At 47.2% G+C, this 19213-nt stretch overlaps 7 protein-coding genes across 7 annotated transcripts; 5 read left to right on the plus strand and 2 right to left on the minus strand.

The window, feature by feature from the left end:
• Positions 1 to 1248: 1248 nt before the first annotated feature.
• TRIVIDRAFT_150720 (uncharacterized protein) lies at positions 1249 to 2934 on the plus strand (the record flags this gene model as incomplete). The annotated part of the gene is made up of 3 exons (XM_014101776.1): positions 1249 to 1838; positions 1887 to 1994; positions 2055 to 2934. 3 exons carry the CDS (start codon positions 1249 to 1251, stop codon positions 2932 to 2934), a joined length of 1578 nt encoding a protein of 525 aa, XP_013957251.1.
• Positions 2935 to 4016: 1082 nt separating this feature from the next.
• TRIVIDRAFT_28501 (uncharacterized protein) lies at positions 4017 to 4886 on the plus strand (the record flags this gene model as incomplete). Its single annotated transcript, XM_014101777.1, has 1 exon — positions 4017 to 4886. The coding sequence occupies one exon, from the start codon at positions 4017 to 4019 to the stop codon at positions 4884 to 4886; it is 870 nt and encodes a 289-aa protein (XP_013957252.1).
• Positions 4887 to 6125: 1239 nt separating this feature from the next.
• TRIVIDRAFT_29309 (uncharacterized protein) lies at positions 6126 to 7415 on the plus strand (the record flags this gene model as incomplete). Its single annotated transcript, XM_014101778.1, has 1 exon — positions 6126 to 7415. One exon carries the CDS (start codon positions 6126 to 6128, stop codon positions 7413 to 7415), a length of 1290 nt encoding a protein of 429 aa, XP_013957253.1.
• Positions 7416 to 8464: 1049 nt separating this feature from the next.
• Positions 8465 to 11856, plus strand: TRIVIDRAFT_149469 (uncharacterized protein; the record flags this gene model as incomplete). Its single annotated transcript, XM_014101779.1, has 3 exons — positions 8465 to 9640; positions 9746 to 10204; positions 10252 to 11856. The coding sequence occupies 3 exons, from the start codon at positions 8465 to 8467 to the stop codon at positions 11854 to 11856; spliced, it is 3240 nt and encodes a 1079-aa protein (XP_013957254.1).
• Positions 11857 to 12597: 741 nt separating this feature from the next.
• Positions 12598 to 13679, minus strand: TRIVIDRAFT_110531 (uncharacterized protein; the record flags this gene model as incomplete). The annotated part of the gene is made up of 2 exons (XM_014101780.1): positions 12598 to 13445; positions 13526 to 13679. The coding sequence occupies 2 exons, from the start codon at positions 13630 to 13632 to the stop codon at positions 12671 to 12673; spliced, it is 882 nt and encodes a 293-aa protein (XP_013957255.1).
• A 1141-nt stretch (positions 13680 to 14820) lies between these two features.
• Positions 14821 to 15924, plus strand: TRIVIDRAFT_27804 (uncharacterized protein; the record flags this gene model as incomplete). Its single annotated transcript, XM_014101781.1, has 2 exons — positions 14821 to 15094; positions 15128 to 15924. The coding sequence occupies 2 exons, from the start codon at positions 14821 to 14823 to the stop codon at positions 15922 to 15924; spliced, it is 1071 nt and encodes a 356-aa protein (XP_013957256.1).
• Positions 15925 to 16221: 297 nt separating this feature from the next.
• Positions 16222 to 17853, minus strand: TRIVIDRAFT_27907 (uncharacterized protein; the record flags this gene model as incomplete). The annotated part of the gene is made up of 4 exons (XM_014101782.1): positions 16222 to 16606; positions 16667 to 16805; positions 16862 to 16909; positions 16956 to 17853. 4 exons carry the CDS (start codon positions 17851 to 17853, stop codon positions 16222 to 16224), a joined length of 1470 nt encoding a protein of 489 aa, XP_013957257.1.
• Between the last annotated feature and the right edge of the window lie 1360 nt (positions 17854 to 19213).

Raw genomic sequence — 19213 nt, forward strand, 5'->3', positions numbered from 1 at the left:
TTCTAGCAAGCACAACAGTACGAAGTGATTGATCTGTGGCCAACATTGTGGGCAAACGGTGGAATGGTATAACAGGGCAGTGGATTGTTATTCTCGAAGAACCTGGAAGTGGGCATGGGGTGGTTTAAATTGAATGTGTAACAAATTAGCGGAGTCTTGTTTTTTACTCAACTTATTAACTTAACTACTCAGTTTTACTCAATCTACTAACTACACCAATAACTATCAATTTACAACCCTGTCAATCGGTCATCAATCTTGTCCGCATGCTGTCGAATCTCCTGTTCCATCATGCAGATTGTGACATTTTCCATTTGCGGTTATAGCTGCGGTATGCCAGCTTTCCTTTTGTGGTCATAGTTGCGGCTGACCAGCTTTTCCGTTTGTGGTCATCGTTGCGGTTGGCGAGCTTTTCCTTTTGCAGATAGCGCCGAGAGTCCATCATCAGCATCCCGAGAGTCTATGCAAAACTTGCAAGTAGATGCTTTTAATATCTCTTGTTCACCATACTTGTTTTAGTAAACTAAACTAATTAACTCAAAAACAATTTTATAATAAACTATTCCTGATTTAGTTGGGTTATGCTTTATAATAGTAAAATTACTTAAATTGTCACAGGCTAAGCTGCTCTCTGGCAGCAAAGACGCAACAAAGTTCGAACTAGACAACTGTGGCGTGTACAAAAGCTATAAAAAGGAAATGTTCTCCTTTTGTTCTGAGAAAGAGGGCCAGTGATAGACACAGTCTTTATTGTCTCCCTAAGTGCAGAGTCTGAGGCTCGCTGGGTTTCACCTCTTTGATCTCATCACTCTTCTCTTTGTGCTGTGACTCCTGACAAAAATAGGATTTTTTTGACTATTTTTTTTATTTATATTTTTATTTATATAAATCAGCCAACTGAGTTAAGTATAGCTTAGAGTAAATTAGTTAAAGTAACTAAATACCCATGAGTTTAGTTTGCATGCTGAATGAAACTAAACTATTAGTTTAGTAACTAAAAATGAGTAAACACCACCAACTAATTTGGCAACCCTGCCGATTGACGTCTCTCGTGCGCAGCTTTGATAGCAAGATGAGCCTCCGTGACGCGTATACACCAGCACCGCCTTGATCTGTCCGAGAATGCTGAATAGACCTGGCACATTTAAGGGGGAGGTAACTTGAAAAGGGATAAATATGAGCAGTTCCTGCTCAAATAAACTGAGAGGCAGACAAACAGAATCAAACAGAAGTCAACACCATTTCACAATGATCGTATTCCATTTCTCTGCTTTAACTTTCCTCTCTCTTCTTGGAGCTGCCTCTGGCTCTTTAGCTGGGGATAAATTTAAATCTTCACCAACAGCTACGATCGATTCAGGCGTTATAGTTGGTGTTGCTACGTCCTTGCCAGAAGGCAGATTGCCCATCAACAAATTCCTAGGCGTGCCCTTCGCAGCATCTCCGGTACGCTTCCAGCCTCCTGTCACACCCACCCCGTGGACTAGAGCTCTGGATGTGTCAGAATACGGCCCGGCCTGCATCCAGCAGCTTGCTGTCCAAGATGGTATTTCGCGAGCGCAACTAGTTGCGTGGGCCAATACTCCTCCACCACCGGCCGGTGAAAGCGAAGATTGTCTCAGTGTCAATGTATACGCGCCGGCCTCGCCTGGAGCAAAGCCTGTTATGGTCTGGATCTATGGCGGTGGTTTTACACTTGGCTTTAACAGCGACCCACGTTGGGATGGGTCGCTAATGGCTGCAGACCAAAACATTATTGTAGTGTCAGTCAACTATAGGACAAATGTGTTCGGATTTCCCAGGTCGCCCCAATTGCCTCTTGACCATCAGAATTTAGGGTAAGTATAATGAGAGATATTAAAGGGCGAATGAGCTGACTCTGGTAGATTCCTTGACCAACGATTCGCACTTGATTGGGTCCAACGTAATATACATGCATTTGGTGGAGATCCAAAGCGGGTAACAATATTCGGAGAATCAGCTGGAGCTGCAAGGTAATAACTACTTCTACCCCTAACTGGCATTCTTGTCAAGCATCTGCTGATATCTTGTAGCGTGGACGCACTGGTAACTTCATATCATGAAAACCCACCATTTTATGCTGCCATCATGGAATCGGGTCAATCAACTTTTTATCCCAACACCGCCAATATAACAGCCCCTTGGGATAATATGGTTGCAAAGCTCAACTGCTCATCTGCGTCTGACGCTCTTGCTTGCATGAGGAAAATACCTGCGAGCAAAATTAAATCAACCATTGAGGAGACTGGAAATTTTGCATTTGGTCCTATCAGAGACAACTTCACTTTTATATCACATGCTAGTGTCGCTAGACAACAAGGAAAGATCGCCAAGGTACCGATCCTCATCGGCACCAATTCCCAAGAAGGTCGTCTTTTCGTGACTGGATACAATTCAACACAGCAGTATTTACAGACAGTCCTGCCGCGTTTGGGACAATCATTTTACGACAAAGTGTTGGCTGATTATCCCATTGGCTCTCCTGGTATTGCAAACGAATTTGAGCAAGCAGCGGCAATTGATACTGATTTCCGTTTCTTATGCCCGGCGTCCCAGGTTGCCAACTATTCATCCCTTGGAGGATTTCCTACTTGGCGGTATCTATATAACGCTTCCTTTCCAAATACTCAGTTATTTCCAGATGCTGGAGTATACCACTCCAGTGAGATATCGGAGATTTATGGTACCTATCCAAGGGGTGGCGTTACAACTAAACAGGAAACATTGAGCCGATACATGCAAAAGGCTTGGGCGGACTTTGCAAAGAATCCGACAAGTGGCCCGGGTTGGAACGCGGTACCAAATGTCGCTCTGTTGGGAAACTCGGACAAGGAGATGAAGCAAGATATAGCAGGCACTAAACTCGACAAGGTATGCGACTTGTATAAGCCACTATATAGTGTATTTCTTTAAGTACTACTATAACCTGATGGATATAGATATACTTAATATTCTGTCCTTATAAGCACTGTAGCCAGCCCGTTTATTTATCCTAAAATCTTAATACAACGTGCCAAAAGGGAGTGTTTACGTGTCTTTAACTGCAGTTGCTCCACTCTATTACCGAGCAATATCTTAGTCTATTAAGAACAAGGCGCGGCACGAAGCGCCGTGGCGGAGATGGGCCATTTAGCTTACCGCAGAATCCAATCATGCCAATCTGTCAACCATCAGCCGTCGTGGACGTTGACAATGCCTAGCGGTATCTGCGCTCGTGCAGCACCGTCCGTCTTATTCTTAGGAGGAGTAATATGTCGGATTAATGACCAAATTTCCCAAGTATTCAACGTCTGTCAGTATAGAAGTCAAGTTCTTATGGATGAATGATCGATCTGGCAGTGTCTTAGTTATGGAGGCTATTGCATTGGAAGTGCGAGTACTACGACTTGCCATACACCGTGTGCTGCCTTAGTATAAAGAACTGGAGCATCAGGATGGTGTTTTGGCGTCTTACTGTCGTTGGCCTTGATATGATAAAACGTTGGTTATTGTCTGAATGACGGAGGGCGTAGTAAGATCCATCATGTATATTGTGTAATAGTATCATGTGTAGGGACAAGGGTATCGGGGCGCCAACGACCAAAGTTCTGGTACACTGTTCAAGACAGTATAAATCGTGTCATTGGTGATCCTTCTGACCAACCAAACTAATCCAAGGCATAACACCACCACCGTATCAATGCACTGCCTTGCGGGAGGGATTGGGCCTATTCTGGAGGTGAGCCACAACTGAAGCTGCGGCACAAGAGGTGGAGCAAATGTGTATATGGGATGCTAGCATTGGAGGATCCATGGCTAGGCAGTACTATTGAGTTACACACACAGCGCAGCGGCATTTCCTCAATGGATGGTGTCGGAACCAGGCGCTCTGTCGGGCTGACTGTGAAGTTGCCTTGTTGCTGCGGCAATATTAAATATGTCGGTCAAGTCGGCTCGTTGGGCATCAACTCCATTCCTCATTAGTCTCGCACAGCAAGCTTACTATCCGCTCGAGAATGGCCGAAATTTTTGGCATCGCCACCGGAGCGCTGAGCGTTGCAGCACTCTTCAACAACTGTGTCGATACTTTCGAGTACATCCAGCTCGGCCGCCATTTCGGGGAGGACTACCAGAGATGCCAGCTCAAGCTAGACATTGCAGAGACGCGCCTAGGACGATGGGGCGAGGCTGTCGGGGTCAACGATGACGAGCGCTTCGCGTCTGCCTCGCCGATTGACAAGGCTGTGAAGGATGCACAGAGGATCCTCGAGGATATTGCAGATTGCTTTGAGGCCGCCCAGAAGAAATCAAGGCGATATGCAGGGCGCGCTGATAAGCAGGAGCTAGAGGTCTATAGTAATAGCGACATGAACACCGTATTCCAACGGCTGCACAATCGCTACAGGGATATCGCCCGTCGGAGACAGAAAAGCACGAGCATAGTAAAAAAGGCCGCTTGGGCGCTGTATGACGGGAAAAGTCTCAACAAGATCATCGACCAGATCTCATCGTGGGTCGACGAGTTGGAAAAGTTATTCCCCGTTGAGGCGACCCATCAGAAGCTTGTCGAGATGGAGATTGACGAAGTCAACGACGAGCTGAGCCTCAAGACGCTCAACGACGCCGCCCGCGGGATCGATCCGGCCTTAGAAGACGCGGTGGAGAGCAAGGTAGATGCCATTGAGGGGAAGAACTCTGCCAGGAACGTCACGACAGAGGACAAGGTGAGATTCCACGTCGGCAACGTCGTCTCGGAGGGAGTCCTCCAGCATGAGATCCTCACCAATGATCAGACGATAAACTCCGTGGAGACGGTTTCAGCGAAGAACGAGTCTAGAGTTCAGATAGGGAATGTTTACGGCGGCAAGGGGGTCTGGGATAATTAGTAGATCCGCAAATAGAAACATGATTGTTATCTGTCGGCTATTGAACTCTCCGTAATAGGTATCTAAGTGATCCCAACACAATCAAGGGTGTAACAGGATATACTAATATATATATATGTATATATATTAATCTTATAGTTTATAATACCTGAACTAACCCTTGGTTTAAAATAAAATATGAAAAGGAATATTATATATGACTATACATTCTTTCTAGTTATAATTTAAAAATACCAGTTAGCTGTTACGTTCCGTTATACCTCAGCGCGCCAACAGGGCAAAAGATTAGGCCAATAATCGCATTTCTGGCAATTAATATAACGGAACTAGCTGCTTATAAGGGATTTAGTTGTTACGGTGGACCAGATCTCATCAAGGTAAAAAGTAAGTTGGGGTTAGTGGTTAGTGTTAGAAGTAATATTCTGGGGATAAGTCAAGGTAAAATTCGGTTAGTTAGCGTAAGCTTATTTTTTTTTTTTTTTTTTTAGTAATTTCGGATACCTATTATGCAGAGTTGGATACTTGATACTGGGTCTACAAATTAACTAAGGTACGGTTAGTGTAGGAGATATATGCCCGCCTTGGTCCTGGCATATTGAGCTATCCGGCTATCGGTATGTTCTCAAATGCGGGAACATCCGCCTCACTCCAAGCTATGTCGCGCTGATGTTGGTAATATATAGTTGGCTTGAATATCCACTACCTTGGCAGTTGGTGCGTCGGTGGCTATCAGGGTACCAAAAGACTTCCCTGCCCGTTAGAAGAAGAAGAACAACAAGAAGAAAAAGAATAATAACAGAATCATTAGTTTTTGAATAAGTCATTCAATAATTCATCAATTAACCCACGTAAGCCAAGTGAGATACCGTAAGTCTAACCGAACAACCGAATCAGCGCGTGGTGGCCAACTTGAGGGAGCCATTAGGTTCACGGATCCTTGGAACTAACACGCTTCTGGCTGGATAAGCTCCATGCCCGTTACGCCAGAATTGGTCGAGGCAGTGAGATCTCAGTTGCTTTGGACCCACAATTGGAGGTTCCAACAGGTCCAGCGGTTGGAAGCGGTTGGTTGAGATTCGATTAAGAGTACATAAGAATTTCGACGAGGCTGGAAGAGAAGCTCAGGCATTCATAAGGCATCAACAAGGCATACTGCAATTCTTTGGGAGGGGCATCTCGATAGGCGTTCATGGATTGAAACCTCGCAAAGCATCTTCCAAGATCCATCCGTATGACAAGATGTCTCTTCCACCCTCGCAAAAACTTCCCACGAGGCTCCTGGAGAACCTGGCGGATTATACGTTGCAAGACCGAGTCGCCGGCACACTTTTCGGCTCCGCCCTTGGTGATGCTATCGGTTTGTACACGGAATCTCTATCCGCAAAACAATCCGAAAACTCCTATCCGACCCGGAAATTTATCCTAGCGCCTCCTGCAAATGGGACGCCATTTCGCCATGACCACCATCGCAGCCAGCATGAGCTAGGGGACTGGACCGACGATACAGATCATGCCATGCTTATCCTGCTCTCCTACCTACACGACGATGGTAAGAAGCTTTCGCCGCTCGACTTTGCATCTCGACTACGAACCTGGGTGGAGATGGGCCTAAGGGCGCTAGATACGCTCCCCCTTGGACTTGGCCAGACTATAGGGACAGTTGTGCGGGCGACTGCCTTCCTTGAGGACCCTGAGGGTACAGCAAGAGATGCTTGGGTGAAGGGTATGCGCGATGTTGCTCCAAACGGCAGCCTAATGCGGACTCACCCACTCGGGCCGATGTGTTTGTGGAGGACGTTGGAAGAGACGTTTGAAGTAGCCGCGAGCTTCTCTGTGGTCACTCATGCAGATCCTCGCTGTGTCGTCTCATGCGCCATCGGAACGGCTCTCATCCGAGGGATCATTAGGGGAGAGGTATACGAGGAGAAGCATATCGAGGAACTGGTCGCTGCCGCCGTGACGTGGTACACGAGATGGAGAAGAGAAAAGGAAAGGACAGACGAAAGCAGGAGTAAAGACCCTCCACTGGACCTGGACGAACTATACCGGCACACAAAGGCTAACACACTCGCCGACTTGGAACTTGATGATGGCCCCAAGATTGGTTACGTCTACAAAACCTTTGGGTCCGGAATTCTCCTCCTCAGACAAGCGATGCGACAGATAGCCAGCACTAATAGTATTATAAGGACACCGGCTAGCATCTTCGAGCCCCTTATCACCGATCTCATCATGCAAGGAGGCGATGCAGACACAAATGCTTGTTTCGCTGGTGCTTTACTTGGCGCTTACTTGGGGTTCAAGGCCTTACCGCTCCATTGGCGTGATGGCTTGAGGCATGGAGAATGGCTTCTTTCTAAGTCGGAAGCTCTGTGCATGGTGCTTGGGATTGGCAGAGGGAGTTACAGCGGCGTCGAGGACAAGGACACTCATCTGGATGGTGGAAGGGGCATGTTGACTAAGGAACAGATGGAAGAGAGGTGGATGATTCTTCAGGTGAAAGTGGCACAGGAGTATCATGAGCAGTAACGGTAGAAGACCGAAGGGTAAAGGTCCATATCAGAGTACCGCTTCGGCAACCGAATTGGGCTTGTGTTTGGATCCATATAAGCAATAGCGCTTTTGCGACTGTTACTGTACAAACCAGGTGGCAGAACGGGTATATCTAAGCGTACCTACCTACCTTACCTAGCAGTTAGACAGTTGAATTCAACATCAACTCTTACACGTCAAGTACTTGTATCTTTGCATATGATATGTGACCTACTTATGTGACTAACAATACCTGCACGTACTATAACGAATCCTACATCTAGCGTGTTGAATCCCACCACCTCATAGGGATTCTGCCGTGTAACAGCTAGGGAGCCTCATTACATCAATGCCCTGTCGGCTTGAAGCTGTTATCGCTGCCTGCGGATTGCACACAAATTTGAATAGCCGATAGACTCCCTAAGCCCTAGGGATCTGGTGAATTTTATTTGTAATAGAAAGAGCATATATTGGCCGATTCTGCGGCCATTTCAGTTGCAGGATGCATAGCCTGATTTTCGTGAATGAAGTGGTGGGGTGCCTCATATTAAAGTGCGGTGACTGTAAACAAAGGAAATATGACACAGTACCTAGTGAAACAAAGTCATATGAGACACAAGGCGAGGCTCCGGCACAAATCAGGCGTGAGTCAGGCGTAAATGAGGCGTCAATGAGGCGTCGATGAGGCGTGCTGCATGTCTTAGAGCGCACCTCCCCGACCCCCCGACTATGTCCTCGGCTGCTCGCATCCTATCAGGCATCAAATTTCTGTCATGGGTGGTTATTAGATGGTTGTTGTGAGGCAGCCTTCCCCCGCGCGGCTCGCGACCTATTGTCGAACCGCCCCCGGTTGTCGAATCGTCCTCGGTCGTCGACATCTTTTACCTTCCCCATCAGTTCTGGCGCAGGAAGGTATCGGAGTTTCCCTTGTCATTCAGTACTAGTAGTATTCATAAACTATAATCGCATGTACGTCAGAAAGTGGTGACAATCAGTGTCTATGTTTCTTAGCCAGATCATAAACTAATGAGTCGCGCGGCAAGAATATGGTGAGCAAAGTATCGAATGCGGTTGGAGACCTCAGAATTGAGGGCCACGGACGTGCTCATGTCGGAAACATCATCTACAACTATCCTGCAGTGGTCGAAAAGGCTGAAAACGACATCGAGGACCGCTGCCTCGCCGATTTGCGGGTCACCGATCCCCGGGATGACAAGAAACGCATAGAGCTGACAAAGGGTGGCCTGTTGAAAGGGTCGTACCGATGGATCCTCGAGAATGATGACTTCAAGCGATGGTATGACGATGAAAACAGCCCACTACTCTGGATTAAGGGCGATCCTGGTAAGGGCAAAACAATGTTGCTCTGCGGTATCATCGACGAACTGAGTGCCTCGACAAAACTTACGGACCAAAGGGGTGGCGCACTGCTGTCCTTCTTTTTCTGTCAGGCCACAGACAAGCGCATCAATAACTCTATCTCGGTGTTACGCGGACTCATCTACCTCCTTGTCAAACAGGAGCCATTGCTTAAAGCCCACGTACGGAGAAGGCACAATGATGCTGGTAAAGCGCTCTTCGAGGATGTAAATGCTTGGATCGCACTGTCCGATATCTTGACAGACATCTTGCAAGACCCAAGCTTACCGAACACCTTTCTGATCATTGATGCTCTTGACGAGTGTACCGACGGCCTCTCGCCGCTTCTCAACTTCATTGCCAGGACATCAGCCGTGTCGTCACATGTCAAGTGGCTCGTCTCTAGTCGCAACTGGCCGAGCATCGAAGAGCATCTAGAAGCTGCCCCCCAGAAATTGCGGCTCTGTCTCGAACTGAACGAGAAGTCAATCTCCACAGCTGTCAGCACATACATCCGCTTCAAGGTAGAACAATTGACGCAAGAAAAGAAGTACGACAGCAAACTGCGGAAGGCTGTCCTATGGTACTTGTCCTCGAACGCAGACAACACTTTCCTCTGGGTCTCCTTGGTCTGTCAACAACTTGCCAATACTCCAAAACGAAGGATTCGAGAGAACTTGACAGCGACATCGTTTCCCCCAGGCCTTGATTCGCTTTACCAGCGAATGGTGGATCAAATTCTTCGCTGGAGTGATGCCGACCTCTGCAAACGTACACTAGCCGTCATCTTAGCTGTATACCGGCCTATTACAGTGGACGAACTAGCGTCTTTTGTCGACGTGGACAACGATGCTTTTGATATCGTCGACATGGCCAACGATGCTTTTGATGTCGGCGACATGCTCGATGATATCCTTGACGTCGCCGACACGCCTGACGACGTTCCTGGTGATGAACCCCTGATAGAGATTATAAACCATTGTGGCTCCTTTCTGACGCTTCGAGATCGCACCATCTACTTTGTTCATCAATCGGCAAAAGACTTCTTGCTGGAGAAGTCACCCCACCAAATCTTTTCTTCTGGGATTGAACTCCTGCACCACACCATTTTCTCGAAGTCGCTACAACTCTTGTCGGATACACTACGTCGTAACGTCTACAGCCAAGACGCTTTCGGGCTTTGTATTGACCAGATCAAGCGCCCTGATCCAGATCCACTAGCCGCAGCACGGTACTCATGTGTCTATTGGGTTGACCATCTCCACGATTCTCATTCTAGAAAGAGCACGATTAGTGATCTTGAGGACGGTGGCTCTGTCGACGTGTTTCTGCGCCGGAGCTACCTTCACTGGCTTGAGGCTCTAAGCCTTGTCGAGAGTATGTCAGATGGGTTACTAGCGATGTCTAAGCTAGAGGCTTTAGTTCAGGTTAGTTTATGGCCGCCCTATGCAGAATTGCGTTAACATTACTTTAGGGACGGACATCCCAGTTAGCCAACCTAGTTCGAGATGGATACCGATTCATCCAATACCACAAACGGGCGATTGAGAATAGCCCTCTTCAAGTATACGCTTCAGCACTCGTATTTAGCCCTGCTCGCAGCTTAATGAGAAATTGGTTTCAAAGTGAAGAGCCAGAGTGGATCGTCACAAAACCGGTCATGGCATATCATTGGAGCGCATGCCTCCAGACTCTCGAGGGCCATACCGATTCGGTCAGGTCAGTGGCCTGGTCGCACGATGCGATGCAGCTTGCGTCGGCATCCTATGATAAGACGGTCAAGATCTGGGATTCGGCGACAGGCCAATGCATATCGACTCTCGAGGGCCATACGGACGTGGTGAATTCAGTGACCTGGTCGTGCAATTCGACCAGGGTCGCGTCGGCATCATCAGATAAGACGGTCAAGATCTGGGATCTGAGAACGAGCCAGTGTATATCGACCCTTAAGGGCCACAGCAATCGGGTCAATTCCGTGACCTGGTCAAGCAACGCGGCCCGGATCGTATCGGCGTCGGACGACAGGAGGCTCAAGATCTGGGATCCGGCGACAGGCCAGTGCCTATTGACCTTTGAGGATCATAGCGATTGGGTTAGATCGGTGGCGTGGTCACACGATGAGACCCGGCTTGCCTCAGCATCCTATGATAAGACGATCAAGATCTGGGATGCGTTGACGGGCCAATGCATATCGACCCTCGACGGCCACAACGATTGGGTTAATTTGGCAGCCTGGTCGCACGATGCGACCTGGCTTGCATCTGCATCAGACGATGAGACAATCAAGACGTGGGATCCGGCGACAGGTCAGTGCATATCGACTATGGACGGGCACAGCGGTAAGGTTAATGCAGTGGCCTGGTCGTGCGATGCGGCTTGCATCGCCTCGGCGTCGGATGACAAGACGGTCATGATCTGGGATCCTGCGACAGGCCAGTGCATGTCGATCTTTGAAGGCCATAACGCCTGGGTCTTTTCATTGGCCTGGTCACACGATGCAACCCGGGTCGCGTCGGCATCAGACGACAAGACAGTCAAGATCTGGGATCCGGCGAATGGCCAATTCGGTCCGACGACGACTGAGGGCCATCGCGGTCAGATCAACTCATTGGCATGGTCGCATGATGGGACTCGAGTTGCTTCGATATCGGATGATATGGTCAAGATCTGGGATTCAGCAACGGGCCAGTGTATTTCGACACTCGATATCAGTCATCGGTTGAACCAGATTGAAACGGCAGTGGGACGACTCTATTATGTCGAATTTGACAAATCGGAGCCGAGCCGCTTACATACAGACGTTGGCACATTCGACCTAGAAGCTACCGCCCATTCTACAGTCCTAACTGATACCTCTTCTGACTATTTGAATTTGTCCTCTCAAGATATGGGTTATGGCTTGAGTGATGACGGTGGTTGGATTACCTATGAGGGACAAAACCTCCTACGGCTGCCTCCAGAGTATCGGCCTTCTTCGTCAGCTATACACGGAATGGCCGTAGCAATTGGCTGTTATTCTGGCCGTGTTTTAATATTCAGGTTTTCGAAAGGCAACCCGGCTTGTTACTTCCACAGTTAAGCCTCTGTCCTACCGTTTAACTGGGAAAGGTCACATGTGATTGGAATAAGGGCAATGGTCCCATGGGGCTAACCGCCATTGCCAATTTCCTTCATGTTACTTTTATCAACCCTATATAAAAATATAAAACCAGGAGGCGCCCCAGGGAAAGATAATGGGCTTTGCAGACATCGCAAATCTACTAGCTCCAAGAAAAAACAGCAGCTCGGTATAACCAGATGATGCAACGTGGCTGAATCATGGACCGGTATAAGGGGATGAAGTTTGCCCTAGTAAAGTGCAAACTAATTCGCTTCATATGCGAGGTGATCACGCCGCAAGGGATTCAGGCCGATGTGGCCAAATGCTGGAGATTAAGAAAGCTTAAGAAGAGAGAACATTTTTTGAGAGAACCAGACTGGTGGGTCCCATCCTGTCCCTTGCAATACCCTCAGTGGGTTCATGAAGCTCTGAAATAGTGACGCTAAGGCGACTTGCAGATAAATGGGGTCGCGCAGAAGAACTAGAGCTTGTCAGGAGGAAAAGCTAGCCACCCAAGACTAAATGAAGCTCTGCCATCGGCTGACGTGGGAGGGAGGGAAACGCACAGCAACGATAGTGACTACACTCTTCACTCTTTTGTTTTTTTATTGATATTTCCTGTACAATTGGTAGATACGGTCATGCAATTTGTTGTTGAATAAAACCAGGACATTTGGCTTTGGACCCTCACACTAACACCAGAAATGCCAAGAAGACCATGATGAAACAAATATATTGGCTAAATCTAAGCGTTCTCAGATTGAAGTAAGACCACTGCTGAATAGGAGACGGGCTACAAGTTCCCAAAAATAAGCTCCTCCAACGCCGCCGGGACCAACCTTGCCGGGTCGCTCTGCCTCGAGTGTGTCCTGTAAGTCAACTCTTCAACAGCTGTAGCTATCATCGTAGCGGAGGACACCTGCTCTCCTTGGTCAACTTGATCGCTGACTATTTTCTCAACGTCAGCCAAAGTGGAGAGCAGAACACTCTTAATCGTTGCTTCCATGCTGTCCCGTCCATTTTTCCATATGTGCCATGCAACAAATCGAGTCTTGGACCACCACTGATCCCATGACCAGGACGAATCCATCTCCCGGACAACATCTCGAAGGATCTCAAGAGCGAGGCCGGCAAGTTCCTGTTCACCACTCTGATCGGTTTGAAGTCTTTTCAGGCCATCTCTAAGGATCTTGCCGGGGGTTTCACCGATATCCTTCTCGAACCACACTCTGCGGAGACTTTCGGCAATTCTAGGCACGCCACCGAACTCTGGCGTGTCCTCGACTTCCATGGGGTTATACCAACCCCAACTCTCATGCTCCCAGTCAATTTGGATACCTGCCTCTCCTGCACCACCTTCCCCAACAGTCTTCAACTGGAAGGCGAACGGGTAGATGGTCCACTCTCGGCCGATTTTGTCGTCCACAAATATGTAAGGTTTCCCTTGGCGTATCAATGCAAGTGATTTCGACGTCAGTGTTGTCTCTTCCTCCAACTCCCGCCAAGCCGTAGCCAGGGGGGATGCATCCTCCTTGTCAACGGATCCCGAGATAGCGCCCAATTGATGCCTTATAATCGTGCTCAGTCAGAATCAACCCTATAGTGTCTCGGTTTGCGAAAGAATACCAATGTGTACAGGGGAACTTACGGGTATGTGCGAACTTTCCCACTCCGTCGGAACATGGCGACCTGGGCCTTTCCAAGATAGTCTTTGATAATAAAGCAAGAAACAACCGAACGTTTCATAGTCGCCATGTTTGATTGTGACGTAGACCTTGTGGTACTGTAAGATGTCGAGAAACAAGCAGGTAATAAGGTAGAGATAGAAAAATCTCAGGAAGCTAATGGCGGGTATAGAGATATAGTTCTCGAGAGTCAACTACTATCGTTTCCTTTGTTTGCCTGATTAGGGGAGGCATATTATCTCAACGAGGCTAGCCCCGTTATTGGTCAAGCGGTGCGGGGTATTATGAAGGATCCAGTTCAACCTAACCAAACTTGGCCTTCTTATTGGTTAACTAGTGAGGGGTATTATAAGGAATGCAGTTCTGCCTAGCCAAAGCTGGCCCTATCATTGGTCAAGCGGTGCAGGGTGGTGTGCAATGTGGAGTGCAGCTTAATTAAACGAGGCTGAGGACGGAGTATACTCCGTAAGGTACCAGTACACAAGCTTAATATAGGGTACCCGCTGGTTCCACTTCGAGGAACCCACTGTTTGGCTTTGCCTTATAGTTAGCTTAAAGATCCTTAAAAACACTTGGAAAATTAATATAGTGAGCTTTATTCTGGTCCTTATGTAATTTATACGTAATTAAAAATTATAAAAATATTAAAGAGCAACATTATAAAAAATATATTAACATAATTTTTAATATTTAAAATATTAATTATTAATTAATAGCATAAAACTAATACTTAATTTAATATATTTCTGTTATAAAATTGAAATATTTTTAATTTCCGAGTAATTAACGGATTTCCAGTCTAACCTTAAGACAGCGCCAAACAGTTACAAAAATCTATACAATATATACTACCTAATGTACCTACGGAGTACAGGTTGCGATAAAAGAAAAGCCGTATACCGTACAGGTCTCATATGTACCCTATCTTATGATTATCGCACCACTCAACTTGGTTCTTATATTAATTGAGAAATGAGGGGTATTATGATATATGACTTCAGCTTTACCCAACTTGGCCCTGTTATTGGTCGACCGGTGCGGAGTTGTGTAAATGGTATATTTCGTCCGCCACATACAGACAAGTATATGTCCTAATATAAAAAAAGGTAATACTCAAGTGGATATTAACGTCGAAGCCTAGAAATTATCATAAAATAACCTAACATGCTGCAATCGGCCTTCTTCTACAACAAACGACGTAAATAAATAATATCTATAAATATCAATCTGCATACCGTACTCTGTATCACACACCGATATGGCCTACATCTCAACTCCGACCCGCTTACAACGATCTATTGGCGCACTTCTCGGCGTCCATGCTGGTGACTCTCTTGGTTCCACTCTCGAGTTTAAAAGCCATGCCAACATTAAGGAGTCACACCCTACCGGCCTGCGTGACATTGTTGGTGGTGGTGCCTTTCAACGTCCGGCCGGCGCCGCAACCGACGACACTGACATGACGCGCGGTGTCCTCCTCGCCTATTTCGACCACCAGCAACTGCTGGACAACGGCCAGACAAATAACGCTGTTGAGCACGGCTGCTGCAGAATGCCTCCTAAGGAAGGCCATGACGTGGCCAAGCTGGCAGCGCAGTACTTCTTGGCTTGGCTCAGTGGCGATTGGCCTGGTCGGCAGAAGGGCAGACGACCAGTCGATATTGGCGGCGCGACGCTTAGGGGCTTGGAAATGTTCAAGCGGACGCAGGACCCGGAGCGGGCAGGGGCAGGGATTGGGCAGGCGGGAAACGGGAGCCTGATGAGATGCATCCCCACCGGGATATTCCAGACATGCCGACGAGAAATGACGCAACAGTCGATGAGGATATCGGCTATCACGCATGATGATGCAAGGTGTACAATCTCATGTGCGGCATATAATACCGTGGTGTATGCCTTGCTCAAGGAAAAGTCGCCAAGAGAGGCTGTAGATGAAGCTCTCCTGGTTGCAAAGAGTCTGGAGGAGAACTGCAATCAAGATACTGGTTGTGCGGTGGAGAAGGCGATCCGGCTGGGCACGACGCTTAGCGTTGCAGACATGGCAGAAAACGGGCCTGAGTCGTTTGTAGGCAAGGCCAAAGGTTACGTGCTCGAGTCTCTCTCAATTGCAGTGGCTGCTCTAATGGATATACGTCCACTGGAGGATGTTTTGGTAGATGTTGTTCGGATAGGGGGTGATACAGATACCAATGCTGCAATTGCTGGAGGCCTTCTTGGTGCCCGTGATGGTGTTGATGCTATCCCTCCACAATGGCGTGAGAAGCTCCAGTTTCGGGAAGAGTTTGAAAGAATTACGAAGCTTTTAGTCGAATCTATAGAAAGAAATGATCACTGTAAGCAAGATAGTTATAGTGTAGTATAAGAAACTGATATATATCAATAGACAAAAAAACGATTTACCCTAATGTGAATATATAGAGTTTTCTGTCCGATCCCATTCTTGTTTACTCTTCCCAGTCTTCCCTTTCAAGAAAGTCATAGACAAGATGAAGTTGATGTTCAACTTTCGAAACGTCATGATATATAGACCTAGGCTGATCGATTTCGGGGATGTGCCTAAACCAAACCAAGGGAGCTTATGCCTTCCCATTAAGCCGGAAATTTAGTAGCAATTTCCAAAGGATAAATTAAAGGTTCTCGGTTTATACTAGAAGATAATTTAAGGCAAAAGTTCGACAGAGGATAGCTTCTGACAAAATGGACTTCGCTTCCTCAGCCTATCTCCATACTGAAGGAATACGAAAGGTATACAGGCAAAGATGAGTGTCAGAAATGCAAGCAGTGAACAGGCCCACTGGATCCCTAAGTCCTCGTACATTTGGGGCGCAGCAAGCGGCAGACACACTGCTACTATCGACCGTGTCGTGCTAGCTATAGCATGGGCAGATGCAGAAAACTGCCTGTATGCATCAGTAATGTAGTTGAGCAATGCCATGAACTCAATCAAATAGCCAACAGCAAAAAGAAGGCCGGAGAGTGCTGGTATCGCTGGATGAATTCCTGGATATGATGTCCATCCGAGCCAGAACAGTGATACGACGATTCTAGAGGACTTTCAGCTTTTGGTACATGTGCAAAGAAAGTAGAACTAGTATTGAACTCACAGTGGGCCACCGGCACATGCAAGAGGAAGGCGGCGGTATTCAATTTTGTTCGCCCAAAGAGCACCTGCTTTTGCAGCTGCAGAGTGATATGAGCTATACCAAAGAAAGAGACCCAATGCAATGACTGAGCCGGCGGAAACTAAATGCGTGTTGTGAGATAATCACATCGACACAAGTGGGAGCTGGCCGGCTTACAAGGCAAGAACGTTAGGCCAACTTCGCCAGGCGACAGCTTGTAAACCCCTGCAACATGTAAGTTATATAACAATTCGAGAAATCTTCTACTAACCTTCAAATATAATGGGATATGCTTGAAAGAACAAATATAGCGTCGCATATACAAGGGCCAGGTAGAGGGACGAAAATAAAACAACTGGCTCACGGCTAATCATGACGAATGGCCTTGAAAACACAATTCTGAGCTCTTGTGCTAGATTCGACTCCTGTTTTTGCGCATTCTCTGAGCCAGCGGCGTATTTTTTCCTTATAATGGGAGCATACGTCTCAGGGAGACAAAGCACAAGGGGCAACAACACACCAGCGATACCCAATCCGATCCAAAATGTCAGCCGCCAGGTGTATTTGGTGGCATATCCGGAAATAATAGGCCCAAGAGGTGGTACCATTGAGGTTGCGCACATGAAATATGAGGTCGCCTTGCCCCGCGGTCCTGGCTGATCAAAAATATCCGCAAACACAGGACCGACAACAGCATTAGGAGCTGCTGCTGCAATCCCACACAACAAACGAAATACCAATAAAGCTGGAAAGTTGGGACTCACTGCACAGCACAGCGTGAAGATCATGTAACCCAAGTAAGTGCCGATAAGTACTGGACGGCGTCCAACATGTTCGCTAAAAGGACCGAATATTAGTGGCCCAATTGCAAAGCCAAGCATGTAGAGTGAGTTGATCAAGACGGGTTGAAGAGAACTTTTGACTAAGAATGTTTTGGCAATGTCGCTCGCTGCCCCGGAGGGTAATGATGAGCCCAGGGCGCTGTTTGCTATAGTAGCAATGCCCGCAGCTACAACTCGTGCTCGTTTGCCCTGGATGTGAGTTAGATGAGTTTTAATATGATGTGTATTAGCGGTTTGCCATACCCTCGAGAACTTGGTAGGGTTCTTCTCATCTGGTAAGTCGAAAGAAGTATCGAACCAGAAGTTCTCTGATGTTGACGCACCCATTGTAAAAAATGATGGCAAGGCAAGTAGACGGCTTAGTTCCGAGTAGTTGAGAACAGGAGCGGAATCTCTGAAGCTATTATGACATTCCACACATCTTGACGGCGTCTTATGCTGCTCTGCGGGTTCCACTCACTCCGATCTTGGTCCGAGACGCTGATTTCGCGCCCTACGACTTGGGAACCGCGCCCTACCGGCTATTTAATGTGGGTAATCATAAAGGTGTTTACATAAATATACACGCTCAATAAGCCTGTAGGCATAAGTAACAGGGTAAAATATCTTTTCCAAGGCTCTTCCCGCAGCGTTGATGAATCTCGTGTGATCGCTGAGCAGCTCAAAAGAAACGGCCAAATCAGATGTGTATATTCAATATGCGTACCTAGTACAAGGCCATCGCAAGAACCCAATTTTGCGTGGCTTGGCCTATATCCGAAGCTCGACCTGTTTCCATTTTCCACTGACCAAGGTGAGCGCATGAGCAATATTACATACGTATGTGTGTACTGCCCAATTGACTGCAGACTTGTAGTTTTTTTTGCTCTGGTTTCATCAGTGATGTTCCTCTAACAGAATGGCAGCTGATCCACAGGGCCCGATGTCCCGATGATTTCTAAATATGTACCTACACAAAGCGAATTTCTCGTGCCACAAAATAGGGCAACTACATGTACCTAATTACATGATTGCTAGTATCACATGCATTCCGTTTCATATCTAAATGGACAGAGAAGCAGATGCATCGTCGTTCGCTTCGCAAGATTGTTTCCTTCGCAATAAGGGCGCTAATCAACAGCCGGCGGGTTGATCCTACAGGGGATTGTTGGCTCTCATTCATTGATGCTATTAACGCCGTACAAACATGCTGAGGCGACGAATTAAATCAATTTCTCACTGCTTCTGCGTTTCGCACGAGCTCCATCTCTCACCGTAATCCAAGGCAAGCAAGATTCCCACCGCCCTCAGTGGGCGCTGACAGTCAATCGCTTAACGCTCGCGGCATTGGCTTAGTACATATTCCAGAAGTGTCATGAGTATTAGGCGGAAGAAAAGAGACTACAATTCAGCTCAATGGCAAAATGCATGGACTCTTTCTGGAATAGTTGCCTCATGCACGTTAATCTGCTCTAATCTCAATCGTATGTTCTACGTGTAATTGACTAATCCGTGAGTTTCATTATTTTTAAGTCTGTAACCCTTGAGGTATATCCTTACTCCAGAAGGGATTAGGTTGTGACAGTCGTTAATAGAATACTTTTCTTCAATCTAGAGATGCAGTTTTACTTTACTACGTAGTTATTTTACACATGCCAGTTAGGATAGCCACATCCTATATCTTCTTCGCTACACAACCACAGTAACA

Source organism: Trichoderma virens (genome assembly GCF_000170995.1).
Source record: "Trichoderma virens Gv29-8 chromosome Unknown TRIVIscaffold_6, whole genome shotgun sequence".
In the NCBI taxonomy this organism is placed as follows: domain Eukaryota; kingdom Fungi; phylum Ascomycota; class Sordariomycetes; order Hypocreales; family Hypocreaceae; genus Trichoderma; species Trichoderma virens.